Source organism: Megalobrama amblycephala, linkage group LG14 (genome assembly GCF_018812025.1).
Source record: "Megalobrama amblycephala isolate DHTTF-2021 linkage group LG14, ASM1881202v1, whole genome shotgun sequence".
In the NCBI taxonomy this organism is placed as follows: domain Eukaryota; kingdom Metazoa; phylum Chordata; class Actinopteri; order Cypriniformes; family Xenocyprididae; genus Megalobrama; species Megalobrama amblycephala.
In genome coordinates, this window is record NC_063057.1 from 26,038,997 (window position 1) to 26,063,001 (window position 24,005).

The 24,005-nt window shown below is 39.3% G+C and overlaps 2 protein-coding genes across 3 annotated transcripts; one reads left to right on the forward strand and one right to left on the reverse strand.

Moving 5' to 3' along the window:
* Positions 1 to 2,283: 2,283 nt before the first annotated feature.
* On the reverse strand, positions 2,284 to 5,158 carry LOC125246334 (E3 ubiquitin/ISG15 ligase TRIM25-like; the record flags this gene model as incomplete). The annotated part of the gene is made up of 3 exons (XM_048157299.1): positions 4,367 to 5,158; positions 2,424 to 2,519; positions 2,284 to 2,337 (listed from the first exon to the last, which is right to left on the reverse strand). Coding segments are annotated over exons 1-3 (720 nt in total), but the record flags the coding sequence as incomplete, so codon positions are not given.
* A 9,300-nt stretch (positions 5,159 to 14,458) lies between these two features.
* Positions 14,459 to 22,038, forward strand: LOC125246320 (gastrula zinc finger protein XlCGF8.2DB-like). 2 transcript variants are annotated; one of them, XM_048157278.1, is made up of 3 exons: positions 14,459 to 14,536; positions 15,185 to 15,338; positions 20,850 to 22,038. In XM_048157278.1, exons 2-3 carry the CDS (start codon positions 15,218 to 15,220, stop codon positions 21,776 to 21,778), a joined length of 1,050 nt encoding a protein of 349 aa, XP_048013235.1. In that variant the 5' UTR covers positions 14,459 to 14,536; positions 15,185 to 15,217; the 3' UTR covers positions 21,779 to 22,038. The 2 variants fall into 2 exon arrangements, with proteins under 2 accessions (XP_048013235.1, XP_048013236.1); XM_048157279.1 differs by lacking the exon at positions 14,459 to 14,536 and having other exon boundaries at positions 14,547 to 15,338.
* The last annotated feature ends 1,967 nt before the right edge of the window (positions 22,039 to 24,005 follow it).

Consider the following 24,005-nt stretch of genomic DNA (forward strand, 5'->3'; position numbering starts at 1 on the left):
GAATTTAATAAATATTTTTCTGGAATTTGATTTTGTGGTCGAATCCCTCTTTTATGTTGCGGCTGGGAACGAGCGGGTTGTAACAGGGTCCTCACACCATCAGTGCTCTGGACCTAATTATTTATGTGACACTACAATAAGAACTGAATGACTGATTTCCATCAACACAAACAGAGTTTGATAAAAGTTTGATACACACCGTCACTCATTATGACTCACAAACACACACTGATCTTACTGTCTATATAAGGATTTATTACACACATTTATTCTGACATGTTATTTCACTGACAGAAGTTGCTAGTATTAGAAGCTGTAGTATTAATGTAATGAAGAGGGAATAAGAGACTCTATAACATCTCACTGTTACTGATTCATCATGAGCTCAAAGCATTATTACTATTCAGATTCATTTACACAATTTCACTGATGATTTATAATAAACACTAAACCCAGGATAGAGCGGTTGAGTGAATGTGGTCTGGACTGTGTGGATGAGGATCATTGTGTCTCCAGAGACGCTGTAGAAGGACAGAGTTCCTGCACTGTGATCCACATACACTCCTATTCTCCTGCTGATGGACTTTACAGGGAGTTCAGTCTTTATGTTATTGTAATAGAATATGTATCTGGAGGAAGAGCAGTACAAACTCCAGGACTGATCATTATTTCCAAACACACACTCATTACCCCGTCCCTTCCTGCTGATGCTCTTATATGACACTGATATATCCACACCATATTCACCACCACTCCACTCAATCTCCCAGTAACAGTGTCCACGCACACTCTCTCTACACAACACCTGCTGATATAGATTAAATCTGTCTGGATGATCAGGATACGAATGCTCTGTGTTAGTGACAGTAATCACTCTGTTATTCTCAGACAGACGGAGGCGTTTATTCACTGTGTTCAGATCCAGAGTGAGCTGATGGGAATCTGATGGAGATAAAACACATCAGAATCAGGAATAATGAATCTGATCTTTTAATGTATCTGAACTCTTCATGTTCAATATATCAGCAGTGTCTCAGTACAGTTTACCAGATATCCTGTGCAAATCATCATTTACATGATCAACTATAAAACTCTTCAGTCATGTTTTCTTTCTCCTTTTACAGGACGAACATGAACACACTCAGTGAGTTTTTCTGCTTGTTTTCTTAGTGACTTACATTGTAGGAAGTAATTCCTGGTCCTGGGAACAATGTTGGTGAAAGTGACTGTGGAAATCAACAGACATGAAGAGTGTGATTATCATGTCAAGAGAAAATGACCCCTGCATTTCTAATATGATCTTCTACATGATATGAGATGGAGAATCATGAAAGAGCAAGATGAATCTCCAGGACTTTACCTCGGTCAGAGATCTTCTTGAGCTCCTCTTTGCAGAAATCCTCCAGTTTGTCTCTCAGCTGACGGACAGATTCTCTCACAACATCAAAAGAAGAGAGAGAACTGAAGGGATCGTCATTTATGTCTGTAGATTCAGGAGGAGCTGAGAGAGACTGGAAACTCTACAGAAAACAGAAATCAAAGCTCATCAGCTCCACACTTCAGCCAATAACCTGCAATACTGTCTGATTTGAGCAGCTCTTGTTGATCTTTAGTAACTCTCCTCAAAGTGTTAAATATGCTGAAACACTTCCTGTTTATGAACTTCACTGTCAAGTTCATCAATGTGTTACCAACAATTAATAATGAAAATTATTATAATATTTTATTATCCTATATTATAGATTTTAAAAGGATGAGTGAAGAGATGATGGGAAATCTATCAGGGTGAATCTGAAACAAACAAACAAACAAACAAACAAAAAAACTTTCAATATTAGTGAAGTTTTGAACTGTTGCTGTCTGGAAGCTCAATATATCTTTCAGAAAAATGTTTCCTAAGAGATTTCCAGAGCTGAACTGCATTTGTAAGTGTGTTTTTCTCAAAAGAAGATGATCAGATGAGAGTCTGACTGATGATAATATAATAACCGAACACACAGATCAACACTTCAGTCAACGGCTCATTCTGCTCTCATGAAATGTTTCTTTGTGAGTCTCTTGCTCAAGTCCACTATGATCCTGTTCTTCTAGATCTCTGTTACCTGCAGGAAATGGATGTGATCCTGTGTGTGTGAAAGCTGCTCCAGCTCAGCGTCTCTCCTCCTCAGATCATTGATCTCCTGCTCCAGTTGCTCCAGTCGTCCTTCAGCTCGACTCACTGCAGTCTTTTCCTGATCTCTGATCCGCTGTGTGGCCTCAGAGCAGGCTTCTCTCAATGGAGCGGATGAGCTCAGTGAAGATCCTCTCACTGTCCTCCACTGCTGTCTGTGCAGAGCGCTGTTAGGACACACATCACAATCACACAGTGGCTTCAGTGAGTCCTGACTGAGACTTCTCAAACTTCTCTTCTTCTCCAGACTCACCTTATGAGACTTCACAGCCTCTCTCAGCTGCTGAAGATCTTTCTCTCTCTGCTGGATCCTCTGCTGGAACAACCTCTGTGTCTCCTTCAGCTGGTGCTAAAGGACAAACCAATAACAGGAGAAACATCACATGAATCATCAAGTAAACAGATATGAATCCAGTATCAGTGAAGTGGTGAGATTGAGGGGTTAAAGATCTTGCATGGTGAAGTTAGTGTCAGCATTATTTCATCAATGCCTAGTTTTATAGGGATTTCATAATCTCTTGAGTAGGTACTTATTTTGAATAAGTAATTGATTGTGACTGCTAAAAGTATGTTCTATATAGTATGAATGTGTGTAGTATTAATGTAATCTAGACGTACAACATTTGCCATGTTGTCAATATCATGTGATCCACTTCACTGCCACAAATCCTCTCCTGTTGCCTCATGGTATAGTAAAGTGTCCACAATATGCACACTTTAGAATCTCACCAGAAGTAGTAGTTTTTGCCTACTCTTTTATGAGTACTGAGAATTCAGACATCTTTTGTCACATACTGTTTTTCGGCTACTATATAGTAGAGAAGTGTGTGATATTGAAGTCCCTCCAGCGGCAGTTATTCTCCTATATCAGTGTCACTGATTCTGAACTACCTGAACAAGTTTTCTTCCAGGAATGAACATGTCACAATATTCGTCATTTAAATCACTCCTGCCCAGAAGCATGAAGCTAAATAAAGGGTCGAGGCCTGGTTGAGTTGTGTTAGTAGTGTGTTGTCGTCATGTCCAAGAGACCCTGTTTTTACCACCCCAAATCTAAACCCCTTTTTTAGGCCTTCCTAATGCAGACCAACTTGATGGTTAATATTTACTTCTAACACTATTCCTTAACCGTATACAACCTTAACCTCATGTTGTTCTCACCATTATTACAATAACTGCATTTTGAACCGAGCAGTTCGATGCAGGTCAGATGTTATAAATGAGGTTACAACCGTAGGTTTGGGAGGAGCCTAATCATTCAGTCTTGTCAATCATAATAACAAACATACTGTATATAAGCAACAGTTATAGAGTGGTGCAGTTATGACAACACTTTGTAGGCCAAACACGCAAATGAGATAGCAGTTTAGCTAGTTTAGTCAATGGGTTTTTTTGAATGGGATTTTGTTTAAATGGCTGAAATGAGGTTTGTGGAAAACACAAGATCAAGACACTTTTACGTTTTATTCTACAACATAAAAAACAACAGTATTACCCCACTTGAGATCTTTTGAAGCTGTGACGTGTCTTGAAAAAGGCAGTTGCTAACAAGTGGCTAAATGGGACTACAGAGGCTGGGGAGATTAAACATCATCACGTCAAACAGGTAAACTCAGTCCACTTTTACAGTCTCATTATGCTCATAACGGTGCTCTTATAAACTATTCTAACTCAAAGGTTCTGGGAAATTGTTTTTAGATAAAAAACAAAAGAGTTGTAGGAAGCTTAGTGATGGTGACAAGTCATGGGACTGTGGTGTAGTTTGTTTATAGCCTACCTTTATCTTTTTAATTTTTTTTTTTTGGCGATAAACCACAAGCCTATGGAAAAATCCTATTGGGATTTTGTTGATGGAACCAGAGTGATACTAACTGCCGACTGGCCAACAACATGATGTCATACCTGCACCACTCTATTCTTCCGGCATTCCTCCACCTCCCAATTGCTATTTATGGTAAGGCGCCTTATATTTCCGACACACAGTCTACGCAGTAGATCAATCACAACAGACTGAGACCAGCTGACCAATCAGAACCGACTGCGATTTTCGGAAGGTGGGTTTTAAAGAAACTAAAATTAAAACAGTGTTTAGAGAGAGGGTGAAAACAGACATTAAATGATATAAATGTATTCTAGTAGAAATACAAAAAATATGAACCTGTAAATGATCATTATGAGACCTCTTTAAGTTCATACCTGTTTCTCTGTCCTCTGTGCTGCAGTTGATACAGTAATGTGGTTTTTATGTTCATCCATACACAGCACACATATACACTTCTGATCAGTGCGGCAGAAAACCTCAAGGATCTTGTCATGTTTCTGGCAGATCATCTCCTGCAGTCGTCCAGTGGCTTCAGTCAGATTGTGACTCTTTCCTTTAAACCAACTCTCATGTTGATCAAGGTGATTTTGGCAGTAAGAATTCAGACACATCAGACAGGACTTGACGGCTTTGTGTTTTCTTCCAGTACAGACGTCACACTGCACATCTCCATCTCCAGCGTAACAGTCAGCAGTAATTTTAGTCTTCTTCAGTTTCTCCACCACTTCAGCCAGCATGGTGTTTTTAGCTAAAGCAGGTCTTGGACTGAAGGTCTGTCTGCACTGAGGGCAGCTGTAGACTCTCATCTGATCCTCCTGATCCCAGCAGTTTGTAATACAGCTCTTACAGTAACTGTGTCCACAGGAAGTGGTCACTGGATCCTTCAGGAGATCCAGACACACTGAACACATGAACTCATCCTGAGAAAATCTGGCTTCTGCCATTTTACTGCAGAGACACAAACACACAACAGCTCAACTACACTTCAGTTTCACTTTCCCTGAACTGAAATGTGGAAATGTGGTTCCTGTTTCCTGGTTCTGTTTTTGAATGACGTGTGCAAAACAGGCGTGTCTGTAAAGCAGATTCCTCATTCCTGATCCTAAAGAGCCTCATTGCTGCTGAGTTTTTATTTTCCCTGTTTGTTCCCACACACATTGTGTTTAATCAGTGAAAGTGACTCGGCAGTCCACTAGCTTTTTGTTGTCACTATGGCAATATCAGTTGCTTTGTAAAAAAAAAAAGAAAAAAAGAAAAGTACATTAAAGCTACACAAAAGCATCAGAGTTTTGCCTCTTGGCATCTATACACTTTGCTATGGGTATGAACAATTTTTTAATGCTCCAACTCATTAACAGGTTAATTTTATTGATAGCATTCATGTATTTGGACATATATAATGCATTTAAAACTTAAACACGGTTGTTGAGACAGCTATAAAATGTACTGGGTTTCCATGTGCGTCATATGAGCAGGAGTTAATTTCTTCTGGTCATTGTGTCAATGTCTTCTTCAGCCAACCTAATTTTTACTCTTCTTTTTCTATTAAAAGGTATGTTGCTTTTGTGTTTATTTTGTTATAAATGTTAACTAATGGTGTTTACCAATTTATTATTCGTGCGATGGATGGACATGTTTTCATACATTTCATTAAAGTTTGGAGTCAAGGATTATCATCTCTGATATATCAAAATTTTTACAGTGAAAGCAATATACTTGACAAAAAATTTTAAGTGATGAACGAGGAAATAAAAATGATTATTTCTGGTTGTTGTTGTCAACTTGCCATAAAATGCTCTATACCTTCACTATCCGGTGTCTAAACAGCAATCAGATTGGCCGAACATGTGGATGTTGTGATGTAGCATAGCGCACCACCAAGTCCATGCACGTTGAAGCTTCTTCATCTTCAGAAGCCGTTGTTAAGCGCATGTCTGTCTGAAATCAAAATCAGTCATCAAAATAGCTTTGAGCTGCAGTAAACGAGAAATATGAGTCAATGGATTACGTGAACGATTCATTCAGGTAATGGCACCATCAGACCATCATGAGGGCCAGAGAGAGTGCACTGTCCTGGATACTCTAGGTGACGAGTGACACCCTGGAGGAATTTCCTCCTCGAAAAACTCCATATGGGTGAGGTTTAGGTTCAGACCTTCCAGAGCTCTCTGAGCTCCTCCTCCAAGCCAGGGGAAGGTGGCTCTTTCCCAGTCAAAGTCAGATTTACCCGTGACCCTTGGGGAACGTCCAGGGGTGCGTTTCCCAAAGCAAACTATGGTCGCAAGTTCCGTCATTACCAATAGAGTTCAATGGGACTTACAATCCATAGTTGACTAACGATGCTTTCGGGAAACACACTCCAGGTTGCAGGGGGTTCAAAATCAGGCCATCACAATGTTGGGAAGGAGGCAGCAAGAACTGGACTTAAAACAAAATTCAACACAGACAAGGAACCAGGCAGTCAGAGGGAAGTGGTCTGGCATGCCTCAGGCCGCAGAGAGTGCATCGTCTAAGGCACTCCCTGGAAGGCAATCTCCCCAAACCTCCACGGGCACCATCAGACCATTGGGAGAGCCGGAGAGAGTGCACCATCCTGGGCACTCTAGTAACACCCTGGAGGAATTTCCTTCTCAAAAAACAATTAAGTCCAAATGGGCGAGGTTTGGGGATTGGACCTTCAAGGCTCTCTGGGCTCCTTCTCCAGCCCGGGAAGGTGGCTAGTCCCCAGGCAAAGGATATTCTCCTGCACTTTGGTGACTAATTCAGGCCATCAGGGAGGAGGTGGTTGCAGAAGGGATCACTCGGACTCCCTGGATCTCTGAGGTCCAGGAGGTGGATGGATGGAGGCTGGTTGGTGGGGTGCGAAAGGCGAGGCCCTGGGGTTCTGAGCCGAATTCCCTGTTCCCTCGCTCGGGGAGAGGGGGTTTGTGCAGCACCAAGGTGCGAAGCCATCTCACGGTGCCCTCGTCTCTGGGTGCAGTGGCTGGGGCTCGGTGTCCCCTGCCCCCCATCCTCCTCCATAAGGGTGCTGTCTTTGGGAGGTGGCCGGGCATCTGGGAGGGGGCCGGGTTTCTCCACCGTGTCCAGGGCAGGTCTCGTGAGGGGGTGGCGCTGTGGTGAGTATGGATGTGCGCCGGGCCCTTCTTGTGGATCTCCACAGCTACAGCTTGCATTGGGAGCTTCGCATCGGCCGGCAACTAGCAGCCGGCTTAGAACTGGTGCAGACCAGGGGAATCTGACTGCGGACAGTGTTGACACAATGTGATTTTCTGCCCAGTGCTCTGAATGTCAAAGTGAAGAAATTCAATGAAGCGCATGCAAACGGCAGAGAACTATGACTCTCTTAGTTACATGACCCGGACGCCTCCTCGTGATGACCATTGGGGAGGACAGGTTTTCCATCTGTCGGGAGAGGTCTTAGTGTCTCTTTTGGCCCTGCCCAAGCTAAGATCTGGTTCTAAAATGGCTAAGATGGTGCCCCTTCCATACTTCTACCATTACTGACCTGAGTTCTACTCTGGAGGCACTTGATCACCAAGGAATTCCAATGGCTCCCCCAGAAGTAAGGATCAGGCCCAAGAGGGGAGGAGCGGATAAGCAAATCCCTCAGCATGTAAAACCTGGGAGGAGGATAAATTGTTACATCATGCTCTTCAACTGTGGAGGGTTAGAATGACAAAGACAGAGCTCGCCTCAGCACTCAGCAAAGTGATCACCGGTAGGTCAGCTGAATCCATTAGGAAGAGGCTGCAGAAGCTGGAATGGAGCCCAATAAGTCCAATGGGGGAATCCCTGTCGAGTAGCTCCAGCAGGAGCGAGAAGATCAGGAAGAGAAGGCTGGCCACAAGATGTAATACATCCAGTGGCGTGAATCTATCCTTATGGAGGCAATTGCAAATCTGGCAGAGATAAGGATGGGAGGAACAGAATTGAATAGAATCGCCGAAAACTTGCTGGAAGAGTGAATAACAACTGCTGAGGGCGCTCGTCTGGTGGAGGCCCATGTAAATGCCTTCCCACTAAAATGGACATTCAAACCCAGATGGAGGCAAAGTAAGAACTCAGTGTGAGCTGCGGAGCTGATTTGTAGGGCAAGGTATGCCCATATACAGAAATTGAATAAGTTGAACAAGAAGGATGCAGTGGCCACTGTCCCAATGGGGCTATGGAGGGAGGCCTACCTGAGAGAGATCCAGAAGGTCAATGGGCTGGAGGAATACTGGGCCAAAACCTTCAAATCAGGAGCAGAGGTGAAAAAGGTCAATACAGTCAAAGGTAAAATACCACTAATGGTCCATTATTGCCCCAGTAACAGTGGAGAAGTTAACTGCAATGCTTCAAGGGGCTGAGGAAAATCGGCTCTGGGGATGGATAATATCTCAGCCAATGAGCTTTTAACCTAGGCGTTAACCATCAATTGGTAGTCTCTTCAACCTACTGCTGGTGGTAGAATCCGTCCACTGGAACATTGTTTGGGCACAGTTGACCTTAATCCCAAAGGTCAGAAAGCCAAAAGACACAGGTGACTTTAGGATTATTTTGATAATTTTATGGGTGGTGAAGTGTGGGAGAGGAGTTAGGCAGAGGAGACCCTCTACTCTTCATCATGGTCATGGAGGAAGTGACTAAAGCTGCAAGGCGCTTGGAGGAGGAGCTCAGAGAGCCCTGGAGGTCCGACCCTAAACCTCACCCATTTGGACTTCCTCCAGGGTGTCATCCGCCATCTAGAGTGCCCAGAACGACAAGCCGAAGAGAGCACACTTCTCCTCATAAAACTGGTTGCTCACTGGTTGCCAATTGCCACTCGTATCAAATTCAAGGCACTGATGTTTTCCTTCAGAACAACCATGGCACCCCTTTTCCTAAACCCATTACTTCAGACCTACGTGCCATCCAGAAGCTTGCATTCAGCGAGTGAACAGCGGCTTGCGGTACCATCTCAAAGAGGAAAATCAGAAAATCACTTTCACTTACCTTTACCTAGACTGTTCCCTGCTGGTGGAATGACCTGCCTGACTCAACCTGAGCTACTGTGTCTTTTTTCAAGAAGCTGCTGAAGACGCATCTTTTTTGGCAACATTTGACCCATTAATACTAACACTTACTATACTGTTTTTTTTTTTTTAATGCTTTTTGGTACTGTGCTAGTCTAACTGGGACTGGTCACAGCATTTGCATATTGTTGCCCTATTGTTAGTTTGATTACTTCTATTGCTCTCCTCATATGTAAGTTGCTTTGCTAAATGATTAAATGTGTAAACAAAATCGCAACTTTCAAATTCTATCAATTTTATCATTATTTTCAAACAATAAATGTGTTTTTGTGGCTCTTTAATGTGTGGTGTCAGATCACTGTAGCGGCATAGTTCAAGCAGCATGTGAACCGAACATCTCTTCCTCTTTTCCTCTACTAGTTAAAGCATCATGATGTTGTTCAGTTGACATTGGATTATTATGTGTAATGTTTCTATCCTGACGCATTTAATATCTCTTTGTAAATATCAAAAAAATAAAATAAAATAAAATCATTCATTGGTTAAGTTGTAATTGAAACTGACACTTTTTTTCATGTTTATTACTGTGCAGCTACTTGCTTTAAAGAAATCAATAAACGTAACATGACTTGACTGCAGTGCTGAAAATCCACATTGCCAAGATCAGATGCTTCCACAAATGTTGTTTTCTCATCAGCTTTATTTTGTTATTGAAAGGAAAATGTTCAGCACATATTTACATATTCATCTTAAAAGCCACTTGGGATGTTTACTAAGTCTGATGCACAAATACCTTGAACTTCTTTTAACCCCCTAAGCAAAGAACCAAAAACAACTTGATCAATATTGGGGTATATTGTTTTGTGCATTACACTGTTATGTTGTTTTCAAGTGTATCGGGGATGCTTATATAAACCTCAAGGTTTGCTTTATTTCTGCAAGTCTTTCCACAGTGATGACACATGAAAGGCTTCTCTCTGGTGTGAGTTATTACATGATTCCTAAGGTGTTTCCAGTCTGTAAAACTCATTCCACACTGAAGACATATAAAACAGTTCTTTTATTCATGAATCCTCATTCTTTATCTAAAACTCTTTTCACCTTAACCACATTTTCTCTAGTGTGAACTCTCATGTGCCTGTTAAGCATTCCTTTTTGGCTGAAACTTTTCCCACACTGTTGGCAGGTGTAGGGTTTCTCTCCAGTGTGAACTCTCATGTGGACAATAAAGTGTCCTTTCTGAATGAAACTCTTTCCACACTGAGGGCATGTGTAGGGTTTCTCTCCAGAGTGAATTCTCAAGTGGTCTTTAAAGTGTCCTTTCTGAATGAAACTCTTTCCACACTGAGGACATGTGAAAGGCTTCTCTCTATAGTGAATTCTTAAGTGCCTGTTAAGGATTCCTCTTTGGTTGAAACTTTTTCCACACTGCTGGCAGGTGTAAGGCTTCTCTCCAGTGTGGATTCTCATGTGGACTTTAAGGTTTACGTGTTGATCAAAACTTTTTCCACACTGAGGGCATGTATAAGACCTTTCTACAGTACGCATTTTCGTGTGCCTGTTAAAGCTTCCTTTTTGATTTTGGTTTCCACACCGTTTGTTACTGAAATGACTTCTAGTCCCTGTCTTTTGAGTCATTTTTTGTGAGGAAGTGTTTTCAGTCTGTGAGTACCCACAAGATTTTTCTCCAGTTATGAAATCATGATGATTATTATTATGGTGATCTTTCTCTTGCCATTTCTTTTAGTACCTTCACTCTCCTCTTTCAGTGCCATGAAGTCTAAGGTGAAAAAAAGAGAGAAAGAAATAATTGGTTAATCCCCGGTTTAATGGCACAAATTTATAGATGTAAAGCATCAAAACCAATTAAACCATCAAAACCATCTTATACCCAGTTGGCAGATAAACCTTGATTTAATTAAAACTAGGCATTGTGAAGCTCCATATATGGTTATTTCGGGGAGGAGACAGGGTGGAGGTGCATGTACACACAATCTTACACCGACCGGGATTTACAAAGGGAGTTTTGTGCAGGTTCTGGTTGTATGCATGGACCTTATAAATCTGAAAACGTTTGTGCATATGCAATATTGCTTTTGTGCGTCTGTACACTTCTTAGGGTGAAAACATAAAGTTTTATACATGAGGTCCACAGGGGAAGAAACTTCAAGAGAGGAAACTGATACTTCAATTTACAAGTGATCTTGACAGAAGATGAAAGTCAAAATAAATGTTTATTTAGAGCTTCAATTTGTGTCTTTGATTTGAAGTCTTCTTCATGGATTTATTCAGTGACTATTTATGTTCATGTATGTTAATATGCATTATGATAATATTTAGTTTGTAAACCTAATTATTCTAGACCATCTGAATTTTAGTAACTGTAGCCTCCATGTTTTATTAGATACTGTTGTATAATTACATAGTAGAAATTAAGGGTTTTCCTCATTTTCCTAATTTAATGTGTGACATGGCGTAATAACAAACACCAAACGTGGAAGTCGGATCTTGTCAAGTTGAAGGCAGCGCTAGTATTTGTCTGATCATGTGATCTCAACATGTCTGTCCACATAAGGCCAAATATGTCAAATAAAACCACTTTAATTATGACACTCATATGACATTCTTCAAAAAATAAAATAAAATAAAAAATAAATAAATAATTGTAGAGCTGGACATAATAAGGATTAATAAGGATAAAAATGACTGAGTTCAGCTTTGAGAATGAAACCAACCTGTTTGTTCCTCGGTATCTTCATGTTTTATACTGAATGTTTCTTCAATCTTCATGTCTTCACTCTCCTCTTTAATAAACACCATCATTGTTTGTTCTTCAGTTTCTTCATGTTTCACTCTGAATGTTTCTTCAATCCTCATGTCTTCACTCTCCTTTTTAATAAACGCTGTATTCAGTTGTTCTTCAGTTTCTTCATGTTTTACACTCAATATTTCTTCAATCTTCATGTCTTCACTCTCCTCTTTAATAAACACTGTCTTCGGTTGTTCCTCAGTTTCTTGATGTTTCAAACTGAATACTTTTTCAATCTTCATGTCTTCACTCTCCACTTTAATAAATGCCATCTTTATAATAGTTGTGTCATGAGGATCTCAGTCGCTTCATCGGGAGTTTTTCCGTGTTTGTCCTGAGAGTTAATGGACTTAAAAGACCTGATTAAAATACAAGTAATACACAAAGTTCATATTTTTTTTTTTATTTATATTTCGTACTCAATTATTTGTACACTACATTTAATATAATACACTTTTAATTATAACATTTGCAGCTGGCTTGTAAACGTTGTCATTACATATTAATTGTTGTTCTCATTCATTACATTGTTTGAGCAGCTGGAGACGTAAGAGTGCGGCGATTCGAATCACTGAATCATTTCACGAAGCAATTGATTCAAGTGACTCGGAGTTTCGAAAAGCTCCATTTCTCTCATCACTTCTTTCCAGCAGCCTACATGAATTCATGTGTTGCGATGTATAGTGCGAGACGAGACGCTCATTTTCTGGTAATCAAGAGCGGATGCTATTTACTCCCCAAAAACAACGATCATTAATGTTAAATGAAGCATTGCAACGTTACTTTCATGAATAGGTAATTTATTGTTTTGTTAAAACGATTAAATTGACTGAAGAGTTTGCATTGATTTAAACACTTTAAATGGCGTAAAAACACAAACCTTCCTTCAGCAGAATCACAACAGATGCAGGAGCGCGGTGCCGCCTTATGACGTCACACCACCAGACCAAAATAAAAGTCCCGTTAAACATTTCATACTTTTCATCTTCAGGAAGCTCTTTCTTCCTCCCCATATTGCATGAGAAATGGTTTCCATTAACCTAAGCAGACCTGGCAAACTATTCAACCTGTCTGAGATTTTGGTACCAGTTATCTAAAAAGATGTGGACAAAAACTTTTTTTGGAAAAACTAAACAATGTTTATTGTACTGTATTGAATGTTTATTGAAATCCTACTGAGACAATTAAATAATTGTAGGCTACACAAAATATTGATTTGAGTTTTAATATTTTATTAGCTCACCAAACACCAAACTTCCACGTAGAAAAATCATTCCTAGCAAGCGTATAGCGCTGACTTCAGTTACCCAGTTGAGCCTGTTTTATCCTTTGCTATCCTAAACAGAACATGCTTTCTAGATGAAGTGATCTTTAACAGACATCTTGTTCTCCTACGACGAATGTCAAATCAAGAACCAATAGGAGCACAGAATCTGATGACGCATTTAGTACATGACCGTTTAGTTTAACAACTACCACTGATTACTTTTTTAAATTATCATTTATTTTGTCTGACTTTTATTGACATTTCACTTTCTTTCCTGTAAAAGATTAGTTTTTTACTAACCTGTAGTTGTAAATGCGCTGGTCATAGTATCTAGATGTATATGGCTTCATTAAAGGTCCCGTTCTTCGTGATCCCATGTTTCAAACTTTAGTTAGTATGTAATGTTGTTGTTAGAGTATAAATAAAATCTGTAAAATTTTAAAGCTCAAAGTTCAATGCCAAGCGAGATATTTTATTTAACAGAAGTCGCCTACATCGACCGGCCAGTTTGGACTACATCCCTCTACTTCCTTCTTTAATGACGCCACTAAAACAGTTTTTTGACTAACCTCCGCCCACAGGAATACACAAGAGTTGCGTTTGTAGAGTGTGTTTGTCGCCATGTCGTCGAAACGCTGTTATTTTCATCCCGCAGTCCAATCACCGGGTCTGATTCCGGCTCAAATTGATAGGGTAAAATTAAAGACATGTTTACAATAACACTGAGCGCGTGCATCTCCACGTTATGGTAAGAGGCGTGACTTTTCCGGGCACGGTGCGCTCAGAGCTGTCGAATCACAACACAGGAACCGCTGACATTCTCGTTACGTATTTCTGAAGGAGGGACTTCATAGAACAAGGAAGTCATCAGCCCGTTTTTATGACAGTGGAAACAGCGGTATACAGATAAGTAAATTATGTGAAAAATACTGTGTTTTTTTACACGCGAAACATGAACACATGTTATATTGCACACTATAAACACAATCAAAGCTTCAAAAAAACACGAAAAACGGGACCTTTAATTCTTTCTGCGTCTGCTTTCAAATGAGACCATACATTAATTTTATATACATTTCAACACTGACAAATGCATGAACTTGGCTTTATTAATTCATACACTCTTTTAAACACTTTAAAATAAAAACAACTCATAAATCACATTTGCACTATTTGCATTTTAATCTAATTTATCTGGTATAAATGGATTCTGTGCCTAAAAATGATAGTTTTTCCATGTAGTAAAAAATCACACCATTTCATTAGTTTATTACTGGTTATTACATTGCACGTGTAATTAAATATTTCACCATGTACTCAAATATTTAAATATTCAACTCAATTTCTAATATTTCTATGCAGTTGTGATTATAGACATCAGCATGTAAAGGGGGACTTTTGTTTTTGGTCTGGCGATGTGACGTCATAAGGCGGCGTCGCGCTCCTGCATCTGTTTTGATTCTGCTGAAGAAAGGTTCGTTTTTACGCATTTAAAGTGTTTAAATCTATACAAACCGTTAAAGCATGTTTTATAGTTTTACAAGAGACGTAATAGCTTTTATTGAATTTAACATTGTAATACTTGATTACAAATATTATCGAATTTAACATTGTAATACTTTATCTAACATAAATGAGTATTATCTTTGTTAGTTAAATCGCATCCGCACATAACAGAGAAGACGAGTCTCCTTTCGTTCCCTATATCGTGAATCAGTTGATCATAAACACGAGTTCGGTCACTGGTAAGTAGAGATGGAGAAACTGAGCTATTCGAAACTACGATTCAATTGAATCAAATATTTAGCAAAATGATTCACTGATTCGAATCGCCTTTAAACATTTGAAACGCACCGAGAACATCAAACACACTTAATGAGTACAACTGAGACAACTTTTACAAACCAACTGCAAATGTTTTATTAAAATTATTAAATATGATCTAAAAATCAAATACTATAATGAAAATTCTATTATTTTTATTGCTAGAAGTCCATGACTCTTACCAGTGCACTGAACTACTGAACTAGATCTGATTGAGACAAACTCAGAGATTTAACTTGGATTTATGTTTCTTTCTGTTAATTATTCTCATCTTAAATACAAAAAACTCCCGGTGAAGTGACTGAGAGCCACGAGACACACTATTATAAAGATGCCATTTATTAAAGAGGAGATTGAAGACATAAAGATGGCGTTTATTAAAGAGGAGAGTGAAGATATGAAGATTGAAGAAACTTTCAGAGTGAAACATGAAGAAACTGAGATACAAACAGGTTGGTTTCATTAATTTCATGGTTTCAAAGCATTTTATGAAAATTATTTGTAGGGAAAGAGATACAATGAATATGACTGTTTCAAAAAAATTAATGCGACATTCCACCCTTTATTTATACAAACAACTACACATTCGTACTAGACATACACATAACAAACCAATAACTTGGAGAAGTCTCAGAAACATACACAACAACTGAAATATCTATCAACTAAAACTGATACATTCTTTCAAACCACATGCAGACATCATTAAAGCAAGTTCACTGTAGTCTATTGGCAGGCCCGGATTAAGAACACATTGGGCCCTGGGCCTATAGCAACACCCCTTTCATCTGATTGCCATGAAACAGTGTCTTGTACCACAAGATTTTTTTTTTTTTATTGTTATTATTTTTATATTTTTATAAATCTCATTTTATCAAATCATTTTATATAAGCACAAGCACACTAAATATTCCTTGCTATTTAACACATTACAAACAAATGCATTAACTCCAGATATGAACTCCAAACAAACAGGTTGCCAAAAGCAGCAAAAACATTTGTCATACTTCAGTCATACTTCCTCAATGATTACTTTACCATGAATATTTTAAAGAGATAGTTCACGCAAAAATGAAAATTGTCATTACTTACATGTTACATGTTGGTAACCAGACAGTTGATGGCACCCATTGACTTCCATAGTAGGAAAAAAGTCAGTGGGTGCCATCAGCTGTCTGGTTACGAACCTTCTCTAAAATATTTTCTTTTGTGTTCAACAGAAAAAAGAAACTCATTCAGGTTTAAAACAACTTGAAAGTGAGTATGTGATGACAGGATTTAAATTTTTGGGTGAAACTATCCCTTTAAGGACAAGGGTCCGCATGCTAACTATTAGGATGCTGTCACTTTAAGACCTGTACGCGCCCGATTTTCTCAACTCACTTCAGACATAACCAACTGTGTTTATGTAAACCTTTTGTGTATTTGACAGTATTATAGCGCAATCAGACGCGAAAGATGAAGTCCAGTAGTCAGGTGCTGTTTGACAGGCTTAAGTGTGTGTGCACGCTTCGGGTGTATGGGGTCAGAAAAAGCGCATCTCAGAACAGCACACGAATGACATGTTTAACTGGCAGGGCTTTAAAACACATGCAAATAAAGAACTTTTGTGATTGTGAATAAGTGCAGTGTCCCGTGAGTAGCTCTACCGCTGTGTTAACATGTGATGTGAATGTGTCGAGGTCGAGTTGTACGGATGGAGGCACCAGTGCCTGGTTGCATAAAGCACCTTAAGTTTTTCCCTTAAGTATGACCCTTAAGGCGTGATTTAAGGGAATGATTTAAGGGTGTTGCATATAATATCTTAAACTGTTCACTTAGGTAAGGGAAACTGTTAAGTGTTTCACGACAGCATCCCAGGTTTTGCCGTTATAAAATTCTACTGTTGCCATGGACACGTTATTTGTTAATACATATCGTGGTAAGTTTTCACAGAAAACAACATAAGATGGATAAGGAAAACAAAAAAGAAAACCAAATATGAAAGAGAATTAACGACCAGACGAGAAACTCAATTTGATAGTTTACTCTTATTTCTGCCGTCATTCACTCACCCTCATGTCGTTCCAAACCTAAAAGACTTTCATTCATCTTTGGATAACAAATAAAGATATTTTTAATATTCTCTCATCCTTTATGTCCATTTATTGAAGACATCCATATGATTACGGCTGTGTCGGAAGCTCAAACGTGCGCGCAAGAACCAATGAGGTTTGTTTTTGCGTGTGATGCGCGCACGTTTGCGCTTCCGTTGACCATATAAGATATGTGCAACATATGTGATTTCATCAATGTTTATGTGAATAAACCGCAAAAGTACAATTTGTTTATCATATAAAGCGGTCAATCGTGTCTCGTTAGAAGACTTGGATTGAACCTGCTTACTCCGTGTAACACTTAAGGTGAAGTTTTCCGAACCTTTTGTTATACTTAAAGGAGCTGTATGTAAGAAATGTATTTCAATTAATCATAAAATGGCCCTGATATGTCACTGGACATTAAGAAATCATGTTAATTTCAAATACTTATATCACTGACAACAGTAGTCTGGCCAGGATATTGTCATTTAAAAGTTGTTGTTGCAGCCCTCAACTGATGTTGATGTTGACATGTTGTGTTTTGGCCTGAAGCGCCACCCTCCACCTATCTACCAATTACGAAGTCAGTAGTGTTTCAGCATCCGGGTCGCCAGCTCTGCTCTAATTACCACAGCTGCAGCTACAAACGTTCCTGCTGGATCCTGCAGCCTATCTGGCAACCTCGAGTCAGGGGGAAGGGAAGAGGGGATACACTGCTCTAGTCATTTGAAAGTGATTGCAGTACCAGTTTTGGCCACAATCTTACATACACTTCCTTTAAGTAATACCCTTAAGTAATACTTAACGGTTATTTTCTGCAACACCCTTAAGTTTAAGGGAAACATAAGGGCGATCTTAAGGGAAAATTACACTTAAGGTGCTTTATGCAACCGGGCACAGAACTGCAACTGATAGAATGTGCTTCAAAGGCAGATAGTGGAGACAAATCACACGACATTGGTGTTCGTCAAAAAACAGTAGGAAAGTTAATTTGGGATATTTACGTGGGTGATGATGATGAGAGAAAAACATTGACATTCTGAATTCAAACGGCAATAAAATCAATCGACTTGTCCCTGTAAATGTTGAAAACACCTTACGTTTTCATGAGAAACAATTACCATCCGAATAGGGCTTAACTCGTTATAAGAATAATAACTTGCTGCAGCTGCTATCTCACCTTCTTCAATGTGTAAAGCACGCAGATCGGCGACGGTGTCGGTGGGTGAAAATAATTGTGAGCTGCCGCTGCACGCGGGGTCTTCCACTGGCTCGGATGTTTTATGTGAACCGAAGTAGTTAAGTTAGTTAGTTTTGGAATTTTTGCTGTAATATTAGCATCCCTTTTCTCCCTTTCAAGCTTATTTTCCCTTTTTTGCGCACTACTATCACTTTTTTTTAAATCATTTTGAACACCAGCGAGGCTTAACAAGCAATAAAGGCCAATTTCCCATTTTCTACAATTTCCCATTTTTTACATGCGATAGCATAACGCAAAGAGGCGTTTCCCGATGTCATAGCGCGAACTGTAAAGTGATTTTGATTGGACGGTGATTTATCAGTCAGGCACATTTTCCAATCAATTTTTTCTTGTTATTTTATTAGACAAAAATCAACCACCTATGACTTGTCAATCTCATTTCCTCCAGCCAATCACGGGCCCCCTCTACCCACGGGCCCTGGGGCTTAAGCCCCACCTAGCCCTTATGTTAATCCGGCCCTGTCTACTGGAAAGACTTTGTACTTTTGGTGACATCTTGTGCTAATCAAGAGAGCCAAAGAAGGTTTACAATAAACAATAATGACATCAAACTCCTTACTTTCCCTAAATCCTCAAAATTTACAATGATGTACAAACTATTTACAAGCCCACGCAAACAGAGTTATCCAAATTAGTGTCGGTAAACAGGCAATAGGGTCAAAATTCCAAACCTACTTATAATTTGTAATTCTTTTTCAGAGAACCAACCATGTTCACTCTACTCAAAATGTGTCTAAACACACAGCCATTAACCCATAATTATCTCCTCACAACAACATAATCTGACCTTCCAAAGTAAGTGACATCAGGGCTTTTAAGGTGTGCCTGGAATCGAATGCACCAATCCAGATGAGCCAATCTTTAGCCTGTAGGAGCCAGTCAGCACCGTCCCTGGACACAAACACTTCCAAAACAAAGAAGAGTAAGAAACAAGAGAATACAAAACAAAGAGTTGTAACATTCTGCAAATTCTGTTAATTATGCATTCTTTATTATTCAATGTTAACTCATAACAAACCCAAACACTCGTTCAAACATTGCATTATCGATTATATTAATTAAAACAAATTTCCAACATACCTTTCATCCGAGTCCGGGAGAAAAAAAAAGTCGGTCGAGCAGAAAGTTCACGACAGGCTTGTGCGTCATGATGTCCTTAGAGGGAAATTATTTTTTGTTTTGATGTGTATTATGGAATCCAAACAGTTCAATTTTGGTCTCATCTGACCAGATTATATTCTCCCAGTATTTCACAGGCTTGTCCAAATGTTGTGCAGCAAACTTTAAATGAGCTTCAACATGCTTTTCTTCAGCAATGGAGTCTTGCGTGGTGAGATTGTACCTGCTAATTCCAGGTCTTTCTGAAGCTCTCCACAAGTGGTCCTTGGCTCTTGGACAACTCTTCTGATAATTCTTTTCACTCCTCTGTCAGAAATCTTGTGAGGAGCACTTGGTCGTGGCCAGTTTATGGTGAAATTATGTTCTTTCCACTTGTGGATTATGGCCCAACAGTGCTCACTGGAACATTCGGAAGTTTTGAAATCCTTCTATAACCAATGACACCAGTATTTTTTGCAACAATAAGGTTGCAAAGGTCTTGAGAGAGCTTTTTACTTTTGAGAGGTTTCTTTTGTGACACCTTGGTAATGAGACACCTTTATATTGGCCATCAGTTTGGACTGAACCAGCTGATATTAATTTGCGCTGACAAGGGGTAGGATTGGGTAATTTCATATGTTAAGGCAGGAACACACCAAGTTGAAGCCGACGAACTAGTGGCACCAAAAGCAGACTGCGGGGTTGGCTCACATCAGTAGGGTCTGGGTCCAGAGATGCCCTGACACACCAAACCAACGCTTGACTGCCGACAGCCAAGTAGCACGTCCGTTCTGTGCCTGCATAAGATGAAATGCTTTTCCATACCAGCAGGTGGCAGTAGCTGAACAGCCAATCGGAATGATATCGGAGCAGGGTTGGAACTGAAAAATGCAGAAATGTAGCCCTCCAGGAACAGGGCTGGACACCCCTGCCCTAGAAGATCAGTTATAATTAACCAGATCTTCTGGGCCAAATTGTTTTTTTAAGTAAAAGGTTTAACTGCCAGCTTGACATTTATTTTGAGACACACCCTAAAGCAAGTGAAGAGTTATATTGTGCTATATTGAGAAGGCTTTTCAGATTACATCTAACACTTCTTATTGTAGCTTAGAAGGGTATAGGATCTAGATCAGGGGTGTCCAAACTCGGTCCTGGAGAGCCACTGTCCTGCAGAGTTTAGCTCCATCATACCACGACACACCTGCCTGGAAGTTTCCTGTATGCCAGGGATGGGCAACTCCGGTCCTGGAGGGCCAGTGTCCTGCAGAGTTTATCTCCATCCCTGATAAAAACTCACTTGCCTATAACTTTCTACTAATCCTAAAGACCTTGATTAGCTGGTTCAGGTGTGTTTTATTAGGGTTGGAGCTAAACTCTGCTGGGCAGTGGCCCTCCAGGAGCAGGATTGAACACCCCTGATCTAGATGAATGTTGGTTTTGATGCTTTACATTCATAAATGTTTTGATGTCTGTTGCTTGGTACCATTAACGTGGGGTTAACTTTGTCTTAAATTTGTCTTTTTTAGACCTGATGTCACTGAAAGAGGAGAATGATGTACTGAATGAAATGGAAGAGAAAGATCAACAAAATAATCATCATGATTTCATAACTGGAGAAAAATATTTTGCTTGCTTACAGACTGAAAAGACTTCCTCACGAAAAAGACCTCAAAAGGCAGGGAATATAAGTCATTTAGTCTGCCAACAGTGTGGAAAAAGTTTCAACCGAAAAGGAAACCTTGAAGATCACATGAGAATTCACACTGGAGAGAAGCCTTTTATCTGCCAACAGTGTGGAAACAGTTTCAAACAGAAAGGAAGTCTTAACAGGCACCTGAGAGTTCACACTGGAGAGAGCCCTTTCACCTGTCAACAGTGTGGAAGCGAGTTCACTCAAAAAGGAAGCCTTAACAGGCACATGAGTGTTCACACTGAAGAAAAACCCTACATGTGCTCTCAGTGTGGAAAGAGTTTCAATCAAAAAGGACACTTTAAACTCCACATGAGAATTCACTCTGGAGAGAAACCCTACATTTGCTCTCAGTGTGGAAAGGGTTTCATTCAGAAGGGACACTTTGAAGACCACATGAGAGTTCACACTGGAGAGAAGCCTTTCACCTGCCAACAGTGTGGAAAAAGATTCAACCATAAAGGAACTCTTAATTACCACGTACGATTACACACTGGAGAGAAGCCTTTCACCTGCCAACTTTGTGGAAAAAGTTTCACTCTGAAAGCTATCTTTAACTGGCATATGAAAAATCACACTGGACAGAAACCTTACACAGGCCTTCAGTGTGGAAAGGGTTTTTATCAACATGCAAACCTTAAAGACCATATGAGCGTTCACGCTGGAGAGAAACCTTTCACCTGCAAACAATGTGGTAAAAGTTTCAATAAAAAAGGAAACTTTCATAGGCACATGAGAATTCACACTGGAAAGACGTACCATTAGTGTGGAAAGACTGTCGTTCATGACATGAACCTTAAAGTCCACAAGAGAGTTTACACTGGAGAAACCCTTTTCACCTGCCAGTGCGGAAATGGATTCGTGTTTGAAAGAGTTTTATGTCTTCAGTGTGGAATAAGTTTTATAGACTGGAAACAATTTAGGATGAAATAACTCAATCATGTAATAACTCACACCAGAGAGAAGCCTTTCATGTGTCAACACTGTGGAAAGACTTGCAGAAATAAAGCAAACCTTGAGTTAAACTATGCATCCACTGTCTTTTTTAACCAACATGAAATGGCTAAAATAGATGTCACGTTAATTGTAAGTATTCAAGTCATTTTATCCATTCTGCATCTCCCACATGTGTGTTTTAGCAAGGCGGTCTGTGTTGCAAGTTGGTGAATGAGGATACTTGCCAGGTTATGTGTCACTACTCCGCTTTATTAATTTATCCAATGTAAAACCCGGACACCGCCACACAAATGTGGCTTTTTGTTAATGACTGTACAGGATTTAACACAGAGTACCTCAATACCAGTTACAAAAGACACTGTTACAGTCTGTCACAGGCAATTCTAGTTCATATTTCAATTAATTTCTTAAATTATCCTTTGACTACTGGCCCACCACCTAGTGGCAAATTTTTTTTTTTTTTGGCCCAATGCCAAAATTAACACTGAGGTCTGAAAACGGGCCGGCGCGTTTTGCAGTTTTTTTTTCACATTGCAGCAAAACAGACTTAAAATACTCCGTCATTTTTTGTCATAGAGACATAAGTAATATATCAATTGAAACTATAGAATATCTTCTTTTATTTGTATACACTCAGAGTAAAAACACAATGTTGTGCTTTTTGTAAAATAAAGAAAACTAACATGATGCGTGATTTCTCCTCTCCCTCTGAACGAAGTCCAATCTGATAGTTCTCAGAAAATGAACTGTAACTTAGTGAATACTAATCACAGAAAAATTAAACTTATGTCAAAAAAAACTTTAAGATGTCAGGTTTTAAATCATGTAAGTCAAATCGAAAACAAACCTTCTGTGTTTATGTAATCTGTATGAAAAGAGAGCCATGTCAGAAGTCCGTGATTCAGCTCATTATCTGCTAATGCGGCCACGCCCACAGAGCCAGCGCTATTCAGACGCAAATTCAGAGGCAATACATGCATTCATCGTCTCAATCGTGTATTTATTGTCTTGAAAAGTGTTTATCTGGATGTAAAAGTCATGGTTAGGGAGCTCTAGAAGACATGCAGTTAGTTCCTGTTTTCTTTTCTTCTATAGATTAATTTTAGATGAGTTTTTGTTTCTTTAGCGCCCTCCGGCTGCAGTATGAATTGGAAACTCCATTCATGGAATAGCCTCTTCTTCTTTTAGATGAATTTGTGGACTAAAAATGCACAGAGAGCGCCCTCCGACTTCAAGGATGAATTGAAAACACCAGCGCTCATAGTAATGACAATGAATATTAAATAAATATAACTAATATTCTATATATAATATAAATATAATATAAGAAAATTGACATAAGCATCCAATATTTCTCCAAATGTGCATGCTTTTAAACTAAAAGCCTATATTCAGACTCTTTGCATCACAGAAATACATTATATTTTAAAGTATAATATAAAACCATTACTTTATATTGTAATAATATTTTTCTGTATGTTTCATATATCATGATGAGCTTGAGACATCACAGAAGGTTTTTTTCACAGCCTACCTGACTGAAATGCCTCATTAATATGCAAGTCATTTCAGCTCATTACTATCCAATTCTTTTGTCTTCTCAGGTGAGAATGGCCCATTATTCAGTGGTGATTCACGCCTCCATGCATACTGTGTTTCTTGGCAAAAAGTGTCTTACAAAATCTAAATCAATATATTGTTTTATATGAAGGAGTAGGCAGCATAATTTTTACATAATTTTGAAGCAAAAACTCTAGTTTACAACCTCCAATACCCAGAAGTCTTGTGAACACAGATTTACTATACTTTTTTTGGCCTTATTTCAGTGACTTAAGTTTTTTATTTTTTCAATAACCACGCATAAACATTATTCCTTCAAAAACACAAACATGTACATACATGTTCCTCACATATTATTGTAGCCTAGTTTGTGCTGAATACAGTGTAATGACACTTTTGTCATTTATATGTTTATGAACAACTGAAAAAAGCACAAATGTCAGGGCATGTCAAAACTTCTCCAGGCCCCAAATCA

Coding starts and splice junctions, on each gene's coding strand:
- LOC125246320 (XM_048157278.1), top strand. CDS start 15,218: ATGCCATTTATTAAAGAGGAGATTGAAGACATAAAGATGGCGTTTATT. Junction 15,339..20,849: donor AGAAACTGAGATACAAACAG/GTTGGTTTCATT, acceptor TGTCTTTTTTAG/ACCTGATGTCACTGAAAGAG.